General features: G+C 39.5%; 1 protein-coding gene across 1 annotated transcript; it reads right to left on the minus strand.

Annotated features, from left to right (window-relative positions):
• Nucleotides 1-1,931: 1,931 nt before the first annotated feature.
• On the minus strand, nt 1,932-11,025 carry LOC103509129 (thymidine kinase, cytosolic-like). The gene is made up of 3 exons (XM_026823546.1): nt 10,834-11,025; nt 10,285-10,494; nt 1,932-2,327 (listed from the first exon to the last, which is right to left on the minus strand). The coding sequence occupies exons 1-3, from the start codon at nt 10,987-10,989 to the stop codon at nt 2,109-2,111; spliced, it is 585 nt and encodes a 194-aa protein (XP_026679347.1). The 5' UTR covers nt 10,990-11,025; the 3' UTR covers nt 1,932-2,108.

Below are 11,025 nucleotides of genomic sequence, written 5' to 3' on the forward strand. Positions count from 1 at the left end.
TATTATTTAGACTATTTTTTTTTTTCTTTTTTCTTTTATTTAATTTCGGATAAAAAGTATCTAGAAGAACCTAAAGCAAAGTTTTTAATTAAAGGTTTTTCCACTTTAATAATGAAAATGACAACAAATTTTGCAAATTGCAAAGTTGGCAGGTCTGAGGAACTTGACAATTTATTGTTCAAATAACTTATACCTATTGTTGTCTGTATAACTCCAGACAGCAGTGCGCTCAGATAAATAGGGATTGTTAAGGTGCGTCCACACATAATCGACGGCCGGTCGGCTGTGTGGACACACCTTCATAATTTTATAAGGACATTAGTAAATATAACAGCTAGCCAGCGGTTATAGTTAAGTAACGTTGAGCTTGGTTGGTATCTGGATGGATGTCCGTCCGGGCAATCACATGCTTCTGACTTTTCCCGGGACCACTCGGGCTGGTTATCTAGGTAACTCTTCATTTACGAGTACATATGATTCTTCTATATTACATACCTAATACTTATGTATTTATGTAACTTTACATAATACTTATGTAACTTTATTTACATTTTCAACTTGGGGCTGGTTATCTAGGTATCTCTTCATTTACGAGTACCTATGATTCTTCTATATTACATACCTATAATACTTATATGTATTTATGTTACTTTACATAATACTTATGTAACTTTATTTACATTTTCAACTTTTTTTCTTCCATGCTACAGGGCCATAGTATAGTTGTTTTACTTAATCGTTGTATATTTTTCATTTATCCATGCTACAGGGCCATAGTATAGTTATTTTACTTAATCGTTGTATATTTTCATTTATTTTTAGTACATATTATTTAGACTATTTTTTTTTCTTTTATTTAATTTCGGATAAAAAGTATCTAGAAGAACCTTAATAAAGCAAAGTTTTTAATGAAAGGTTTTTCCACTTTAAGAATGAAAATGACAACAAATTTTGCAAATTTCAAAGTTGGCAGGTCTGAGGAACTTGATATTCTATTTTAATGATTACGTCTTCTTTTCAGTAGGTTACCTTTTTTAAAGATTTTTTTACCTACCTAGATACATTTTTTTTTACAATAGATTTTTATATTATTAAAGCTTATTAGGTATAATAATGAAAATCATTACTTTGTTGTTACATATTCAATTTATTTTTTTATATGCTTTATTTAGAGAAGACTTATTTTTCAATAAAAAGAAGAACAGCTTTATATCTCGTATCAAATTATTTTTCTATAGTATGTATTGTTTTTATTTTTATATGAATAAACGAAATATAATTTTTATACCTATCTAAAAATTTTGCAATGTTTTCTTATTGAACCAATTGAAAAAGAAGCCAGCCTAGTTAGCTTAGTTGGTAGTACGCCTGCCTTGTAAGCGCTAGGCCGCGGGTTCGATTCCCGCCCGGGGCGGATTTTATCCTGATGGGATAATGTCCGTTCTCGGAACGGCTGGCTTTCCTCCTATCCTGTCTTCCTTCTCTCTTCGATTTCGGGACGATAAGACCATGGCAGTTACAGTTCCCTCTGTCAAAACTCTTTTTTTTAAAAAAAAAAAAATGAAAAAGAAAATACTTCTTTCCTCTTTTGCAGCCTTGGGTTCGATTCCCGTCCGGACAAACTTTATCTTGAGCAGATAAGGTTCTCAAAACGGCTTTCTTTTATTCTGTCCTCTCCTCGACTTCGGGTCAATAAGACACATTTCTGTTGTTACTTTTTACAGTTCCCTAAATCAAACCTCTTGGAAAAAAAAAAAAAAAAAAAAAAAAAAAGATTTTTTAAAATTTTGGGCAAACATGAACCAAGGCCAGCCACTCACTATCAGGTAGACCTGACAAGTACACCTGGAGAGCACATACACTATCAGGTAGACCTGACAACAATATAAGAAATGCAGTTATACGGAAAAAAAATCAATATAAAATTTTTGGCCCTTTGCTCCTCAGTTAATAATACTGACTTTTACCCGTTCATATTTCTGCAATACAATCAAAGTAAAAGTTGTCAAATACCGCAGATAATTAATTGAATAAAGTCCTTAATAAAATCCTTCAATTAATCATGAGTCTCAATTCTCAAACCTCAGTGGTTCTTAAAGACTTAGTTCTCAAACCTCAGTGGTTCTCAAAGACTTGGTCTGTACTCCGCCTATTTCAGACTCGAACAGCTTTCGTTTCTTCTCGGCAACCTCCGGCGGGGGCGGGACATTTAATGCTGCGTTCTCATTGGCTAACGTTTTGAAGGGGGATCGTTTGATTGGAGCTTTCTGTTTGTAGCACTCCCTACATACGGCCATGTATTTATCCGAACCTCCTATCACCTCCACCTGGAACCAGACAGCAAGAGTGAAGATAAAAACCAGACAGCAAGAGTGAAGGTAAAAACCAGACAGCAAGAGTGAAGGTAAAAACCAGACAGCAAGAGTGAAGGTAAAAACCAGATCAAAGTACAAGTTGTCAAATACCACAGATAATTAATTGAATAATGTCCTTAATAAAATCCTTCAATTAATCATGAGTCTCACATCTCTAACCTCAGTGGTTCTCAAAGACTTAGTTCTCAAACCTCAGTGGTTCTCAAAGACTTGGTCTGTACTCCGCCTATTTCAGACTCGAACAGCTTTCGTTTCTTCTCGGCAACCTCCGGCGGGGGCGGGACATTTAATGCTGCGTTCTCATTGGCTAACGTTTTGAAGGGGGATCGTTTGATTGGAGCTTTCTGTTTGTAGCACTCCCTACATACGGCCATGTATTTATCCGAACCCCCTATCACCTCCACCTGGAACCAGACAGCAAGAGTGAAGATAAAAACCAGACAGCAAGAGTGAAGATAAAAACCAGACAGCAAGAGTGAAGGTAAAAAAAAACTGTAAAAAGTAACAACAGATGTCAGTAGAAATTGAAAAAAAAAAGTCGAACTACCTACTAGTAGATTTGTTAAATCCACCTTCAAAGGGGTTTACTACAGAACAGATACGATCTTGTTCCATATGTAGAATAGAATAGATCAATTGAATAGAATTTACATAGAATGGAGAATAGATTATTCTCTGTGAATTCTGTAAAATGATGACTCATACAAACTGTTGAACATTTTTGTCAATTTTTATCTTAATGAGATAAATGGACCATTCGATCATTATGATGAACTTATAGAATATAGACCAACTAAATGCAAAATCAGCCTGGATTTTCCCTCTGTCAAATTTCAGAGGGAGAAAAATTGTGCCTGATCGAATCACAAAAGCGTTGCATAAAAACACCGTTGTTTTGTTTCCTATTAATTATATTTATTTAACACTTACCAAAACAAAGGCCTGTTTTTTTGGTCTTAGTATCCAGGCCCGTATTCCGGATATTGTCGAGGGGGTTTAGCCGGGCTTCGTCGCCCCCCAAACCTTAAATACGGTCCTGTCAGTGTGATCTACAATATGACCAATGTGACACTCAAAGTGTTAATGTTAACCGTTTTACTTCACAGGAACAGCCAGTGTCTGTCTACAGAATCTACGTAAGACCCTCCGGTATGGTGGTAGGAAGAACGTCCCCTCAGTAGAAGAAGTGACGGCAGTGTCAGCCGGTAGGAACTCCAAACGACAGCTGTACAGATTACCAGGGGGTAGCGAAACCGTCATCAACACTAAGAGTACAACGGTGAGTTTTAGCGCTTATAACGCAGACGCACCACCAACTAAGCTAACTAGGCTGGCCCTTTAACTTACGAGTCCCTAATTTCCTAAAACCCAGCAATAGTGGTCAAATTCTCTAACAATACTGATCATAAAATTCCATACCTCGGCTGGGATTGAACCCACGCCCCCCTGATTCCCAGACAAGCTTCTTGAGTGTAGGTCTGTCCTAACTTTCAATTCTCTTTCTCTCCAGGTCGTGGAAGACATTTGTATCGAAATGTGTCAACTAATCAACGTCAATAATGATTTGGAGATGGAAGAATTCTCTCTGTATTGTATTGTAGAAGGAGATGCATTCACTATGCCTCTCGCTAAGGAAGAATATATTCTGGATGTCACCACTGAACTGCATAAGAATCAACAGGTAACAATAGATCAGTTGCGCTTACTTGGGTGATGTTTCAAAGTCATAGAGCAGGAAAAATCAGGACCAACGGAATTTTTCTTTTTCTTCTACGACTTTTAGATACCGAGATAAATCGATTTAAAAAATACCGGTAAATCGTGAACTTTGACGTCACGGCATACGCTCCCGGAGGTGATGACGTCATAATTCATGAATCCCGCTTCGTTTGTTTGTGCGCAAGCGTTTCTGCGCATTTTGACGTGAAATCTGACGTCACAACTAATTGCCCTCACGAGTCTGAGTGCATCCCCAACTCCAAACACAGAGCCGAAAAAAATTCGACCCCCCCGAAAATCGAACCCGGGGCCTGCGCTTGGGCACGAAAGTTGTGATTCCAACTAACCACCCGACCCCAAATTTTCATCTGTAAATGCTTTCTTCAAATTAAATTGATCCCAAGGGCAAGGAAAACCTAGACCCTTGACAAATGAAGTGTGCCTGAAGGCATGTCATGTGTTCCAATACTTACAAACTGTCCCTCATCAATCCCAATCACATCGATATCCTTGGTGTGTGGTATCAGCTTGTTCAGCTCGACGGCAGACACGGCCGTCAGTTTCTGCTGATCGTGTGTCGATACCTTTTCCGTATCGTAGCGGTCGTCCTTAGCGTATCGTACGATCATACAGCGGTAGTTAGCGTACTGGTAGCGACGTATACGACGGATCAGCTCCGTGGTCTTGCCGGAAAACATCGGACCTAGGATAACCTGAGGAAATACAAATGGGAAATCGATAGAAAATAGCACTCTCTTCATATCGTAGCGGTCTAAATCGTGTCGTAGCGACCTAAATCGTATCGTAGCGATCTAAATCGTATCGTAGCGACCTGAATCGTATCGTAGCAATCTAAATCGTATCGTAGCGACCTAAATCGTATCGTAGCGATCTAAAGCGGTCGAAACCTACCTCGGTGGTGTAGTGGTCAAGGCGCTCTGAAATTGTCATTTTATTGGGACTGTCTAATTTACCGACCAGAGGAAATAACTCCTCCTGGGCTTACGGTGAAGAAATTTTTACCGGCCAAACTTTTTGGATAGCTCTTGGTAAGCATAACAATCCTATGAAAACCGTTTGTCTTTATCCCAAACCGTTTTCCGGATAACTCCGGAAAACCCTTTTGAAAAATTGAAAATCTCAATTTCTAGACAAACCGTTGCAAAATTTTTACCGGCTAGCCCGGGTTTAGATAGCTCTTGATGAGTAGAACACACATGTGAAAACCGTTTGTCTTTATCCCATACCGTTTTCCGGAAAACTCCGGAAAACCCTTTTAAAATTTTTTTTCAACAGTTTGTTTGGAAATTGATATTTTCCATTTTTCAAAAGGGTTTTCCGGAAAAGGTGTGGGATGGAGACAAACGGTTTTTCCAGGTTTGTTCTGCTTATGGAGGGCTATTTAAAACCGGGCTGGCCGGTAAAAATTTCTCAACCCTAAGTGCGCTAAAGGATGTTTTACGTTTGTCATATGAGTTTTCCGGGATTTTCCGGAGATTGGTTTGGGATAGCGGAAAGTTTTTTTAAGGATTGTTCTGCTTACCAAGAGCTATCTAAAACCGGTTTGGCCGGTAAAAATTTCTCAGCTTAAGTTTGACTAAAATATGTCAAAAGAGTTTCCCGGAGTTTTCCGGAAAACGGTTTGGAACGGAGACAGTCGGTTTTCACGTGTGTGTTCTACTCATCAAGAGCTATCTAAATCGGGGCTGGCCGGTAAAAATTTTGCAACGGTTTGTCTGGAAATTGAGATTTTCCATTTTTCAAAAGGGTTTTCCGGAGTTTTCCAGAAAACGGTTTGGGTTAAAGACAAACGGTTTTCACAGGTTTGTTCTGCTCATTGAGAGCTATTTAAAACCGGGCTGGCCGGTAAAAATTTTCCAACGGTTTGTCTGGAAATTGAGATTTTCCGTTTTTCAAAAGGGTTTTCCGGAGTTTTCCGGAAAACGGTTTGGGATAAAGACAAACGGTTTTCACAGGTTTGTTCTGCTCATTGAGAGCTATTTGTAACCGGGCTGGCCGGTAAAAATTTTGCAACGGTTTGTCTGGAAATTGAGATTTTCCATTTTTCAAAAGGGTTTTCCGGAGTTTTCCAGCCCACTGACCGTTTGATAATGCTTCCTGATAATTGATAAACAACTGATAATGATAAGGATTTTTTTTTGACAGGTTTGACAGAGGGAACAGTAACTGCTAAGGTCTTATCGTCCCGGAATCGAAGAGAGACGGAAGGACAGGAGAAAGTCAGCCGTTCCGAGAACGAACCTTATCTGTTTAAGATAAAGTCCGCCCCGGGCGGGAATCGAACCGGCGACCTAACGCTTCTAATTCTGCGTTCCTAAAAAGTTCACATGTATTGTATTGTGTTAGCATCCAGATTCTAACCAAGCTCAATTCCTCTTAACCCCAGGTGTTCTGCGGGACACTGGCTTAACCACCGTGATAAAGAGAGAGCCTCTGCAGATACTGGTCTAGACTGATAAGAAATAAGATAAGAGTGAAAAGATAACACAATCTTTTATGACAAAAATATAACGGAATGATGAAAATATCACTTTACATCTAGCGGTGTAACTGCACCGAGGGGGGTTGATAGTCTCTAGCCAAGATTACTTGGCCCGTCCAGAACCGCAATCTACCATCATGAGGACCTGTGCTTTTCCTTTGAAGCATGATAAATCCTTTGTAATTTCCAGCTAGCCACGCTTAGAGTTTAGCTGCTCTGATATATTTATAGTCCCACAGGAAGACACTGGTCTGCTCCCTGTTTAAGGTCCCCCAGCCATTCTGTAGTATGTTCATTTTTGGTTGGGTAATTATTGTTGGCCGTTAGTTGTATCGGAAGGCCAACAATCACCATCGATGTTGGTAGCGTAGTTAATGATTGTCCAGGAACCCGCGGTCCAGCGCTTACCTATAAGGCAGACGCTTTTTTCTCGTTTTTTTTTTGCTCTCCTGAAAAGTTCACTTTTTGGAGATAGGTTTTCGTGTATTGTTTTCTACCAAGTTATGCACAATATCAACCCCTTTACTTTTTCGGAGTTTTGACATCAGATTTGGATTTTTCACTACTTTTTACGTAGGAATCAACCATTTATTAATAATTTTTACCCATTTGTAACTGCTCCATTCTAGCGGTGTAACTGCACCGAGGGGGATTCATGGTCTCTAGCCAAGATTACTTAGCCCGTCCCGAACCGCAATCTACCATCATGAGGACCTGTGCTTTTCCTTTGAAGCATGATAAACCCTTTATAACCTCCAGCTAGCCAGGCTTAGGGTTTAGCTGGTCTGATATATTTATAGTCCCAGAGGAAGACACTGGTCTGCTCCCTGTTTAAGGGCCCCCAGCCATTCTGTAGTATGCTCATTTTTGGTTGGGTAATTATTGTTAGTTGTATCGGAAGGCCAACAATCACCATCGATGTTGGTAGCGTAGTTAACGATTGTCCATCTAAACACCATTTTCCCCGTTGCTTCTCCCAGGTGTTCTACCTCATCTTCTGCCGGTCAGTGTGGTACTTCCCCCTTCGGTTGGACTGTCAGCTTTACGTACAAGTGTTGTTCAACCAGATTGCTCCAGACTATTTGGAGGGGCTGATTGTCCATCTAAACACCATTTTCCCCGTTGCTTCTCCCAGGTGTTCTACCTCATCTTCTGCCGCTCAGTGTGGTACTTCCCCCTTCGGTTGGACTGTCAGCTTTACGTACAAGTGTTGTTCAACCAGATTGCTCCAGACTATTTGGAGGGGCTTCTCCTAGTGCTACCCAACGAGCAGATACCGCAAGATATAGTGGTGAGTATTTCAGAGGACGCGGGTTTGAACCCCGGACGGAGCCGAGATTTCAACGCTTTTTTTACATTTAGGTATTTATTGATTGATGGGTTTTCAAAATAGAGTCCTACCTCAAATATTCATTGGCCCCATTGTAACCCAATCTCTATGACATGACTGAGGAGATTATTACATTGGGCTTGCACACCGAAGGTTTTTTCGGCTTCGGCGTGCTCTCCACCTCGTGAGGTATAAAAGAAGCATTTTGTAATTCTGTGATACCCACAAAAGTTCTGAAATGGCTCTCAACTTCACCAGAAATATTTCACGATCTGATTAATTGATTATTTACCATTGTGAGAAAAATCTCCATTCACTGAGAGAGTCCATCAGGATGGTTTTACACCACCTTACCTTTTTTACCTGAAAATAATCTAGTTCTTCCATTATCAAGAAGGCTAATCCTGAGACATTAATCACACTTTCTCCCCCCTGCAGTATGACGTGGCCAAGCTAGCCGCCCTCCTCCACCGAGCAGCGGACATGTCCCATCCCCCGGCCATGAAGGAAACCATCTAAATCGTATCGTAGCGACCTAAATCGTATCGTAGCGGTCTAAATAAATATTGGTGAAATCCAACATTAAAGTTACGGGTCTACAAAGCTCATGTTAAAGTGTTTGTTAAAATCTCAGAATGCTTGGAGACTACTCCGGATCAGTCTCAGAGATTAACTAACACCTTGTCTCCGAATCAGTCTCAGAGATTAACTAACACCTTGTCTCCGGATCAGTCTCAGAGATTAACTAACACCTTGTACATGAGACTATAGACCCGGTGTCTAGTTATTTAGATAACAATATTGTGCTGATACCAGGTAGATAATAAAATGTTACAACACTAAACATAAATGTATAGGCAGTTTAATCCACTGACCGTTTGATAATGCTTCCTGATAAGTGATAAACAACTGTTAATGATAAGGATTTTTTTTTGACAGGTTTGATAGAGGGAACTGTAACTGCTAAGGTCTTATCGTCCCGGAATCGAAGAGAGACGGAAGGCCAGGATAGGAGAAAGCCAGCCGTTCCGAGAACGAACCTTATCTGTTTAAGATAAAATCCGCCCCGGGTAGGAATCGAACCTGCGACCTAGCGCTTCTAATTCTGCGTTCCTAAAAAGTTCACATGTATTGTGTTAGCATCCCGATTCCAACCAAGCTCAATTCCTCTTAACTCCAGTGTTCTGCGGTACACTGGCTTAACCACCGTGATAAAGAGAGAGCCTCTGCAGAGACTGGTCTCGACTGATAAGAAATAAGATAAGAGTGAAAAGATAACACAATCTTTTATGACAAAAATATAACGGAATGATGAAAATATCACTTTACATTTTATTGTTTGACTAAAACTTGAGAGGTATAAAAAATAAGATTTGTTTAAAACTAAAATTAGTTTGTTCGATTAAAAAGGGTAATTATTTGTAGATTTTCAATAAATTTGTAAATGTCTACAAAATTAGGCTTATAAAAATTCAAGTCCTTGATCTATGACTACATGCCTACATAATGTCAAATGCCTCATTTACATTCAGCTTTTGGCAAAACATGGTTTGTTACCCTGTTCTAAGTCAAAGTTACACGAATCAACCGTGAAAATATCACGTTTTTCAATATACATAATAGGGGCACGTGTGTGCAAATTCTTAATATTTCTTTCTAATCAAAAAAGCTTATCAAAAACGAACTTGATCAAAAGCTTATATAAAAAAAAATGTACTCAATCAAATAAAGTTTAATTCAGACTTATCTCTAGATTAAGAATAATTCAGGACGGGACGTAATAGAAGGGAATGATTTTACTTTCACAGAAAATAACTTCCAAAGAAAAAGGGTGGGCAAGAAGGCACATTTTCACAGAAAATTACAAAGAGTAGAGCGAGTTTGCAGTTCCTATAAAATACACGAGACCTTGTTTAGACTGCTGTGGCAAAGGGACTTTTTAATATAAATTTTAAAAGACAATTGAGATTCGACATTCAACTAAAGAAAGTTTGGTGAAGCTGGCTTTCTCTTATCCTACCTTTTTCCTCTCTTCGCTTCAATTTTCAATTCAATTATTTTTTATTGTTTAAATACATGATAGTATGTTAACAATGTTTTTATACTTAATACAATTAGAAACACAAAATATATATTAATATCTATATCTAATGGCAGTAAAATATCTGATCTAAAATTGAGATGTACAGAGACAGTAAAATTTATCCATCTAGTCAATGTTAAAATTGTAGGTAAAATATTAGTTGAGAACAGCTTTCGGGATAGCCTTAGTTCCCTCTATCAAACCTCTTGGAGGAAAAAATCTATTCAATTCCTTTATCTTCTATTTTCCCTATTCTATTCTATTTTATTCTCACCTCCTTCTCCTGTCCTATACGTTTGGTGAAGGCGGCATCTCGGAAGCAGGACATACAGACGGCCGTTAGTTTCTCCACACATTCAGCCAGAGGTATAAGGCTGAGGATATCGTTGAAACCGGTTCTTTGGAATGTACCGTCTAGAGCGGCTACCACGACTATCTTGCCAGCATTGGCCATGGATTCCGCGAACGAAACCACGTCTGGGAACTGGGGAACAACGAAATAGGGGATTAACGCGTTGTCGGAAACTCATTTGTTTGAGGACCGGGAAAAACTAGCAGCACGCGATTGTCCAGATGTTTACTGATCCGGAAACTAACCACGAGCAACGACATTTGTCCCTTTCTTCTTCTTCTTCTTCTTCTTCTTCTTCTTCTTCTAAATAATTTAAAACAGTGATTCCCAAACAGGGGGCCGTAAAGGCCTTCAAGACTCCCGGGAAGATCACATAAAATACAGTAAGTAAAGGGGCCACGGAGAGTTCACAATTAGAAAAAAAGGGCCATGTAGAAAAGTTTGGGAACGGCTAATCTAAAGTATACTTACAAACTGTCCCTCATCAATCCCAATCACATCTATATCCTTGGTATGTGGTATCAGCTTGTTCAGCTCGACGGCAGAGACCGCCGTCAGTTTCTGCTGATCGTGTGTCGCTACCTTTTCCGTATCGTAGCGGTCGTCCTTAGCGTATCGTACGATCATACAGCGGTAGTTAGCGTACTGGTAGCGACGTATACG

This window comes from Diaphorina citri, unplaced genomic scaffold (genome assembly GCF_000475195.1).
Source record: "Diaphorina citri unplaced genomic scaffold, Diaci psyllid genome assembly version 1.1 scaffold470, whole genome shotgun sequence".
Classification (NCBI taxonomy): domain Eukaryota; kingdom Metazoa; phylum Arthropoda; class Insecta; order Hemiptera; family Psyllidae; genus Diaphorina; species Diaphorina citri.

Excerpts from the sequence above, each read along its gene's own strand:
- LOC103509129 (XM_026823546.1), bottom strand. The coding sequence starts at position 10,989 with ATGATCGTACGATACGCTAAGGACGACCGCTACGATACGGAAAAGGTA. Across the intron at positions 10,495-10,833 it reads GGATTGATGAGGGACAGTTT|TTCCCAGACGTGGTTTCGTT; the intron begins GTAAGTATACTT and ends GTTGTTCCCCAG. Across the intron at positions 2,328-10,284 it reads GTATAGGACAGGAGAAGGAG|GTGGAGGTGATAGGAGGTTC; the intron begins GTGAGAATAAAA and ends GTCTGGTTCCAG.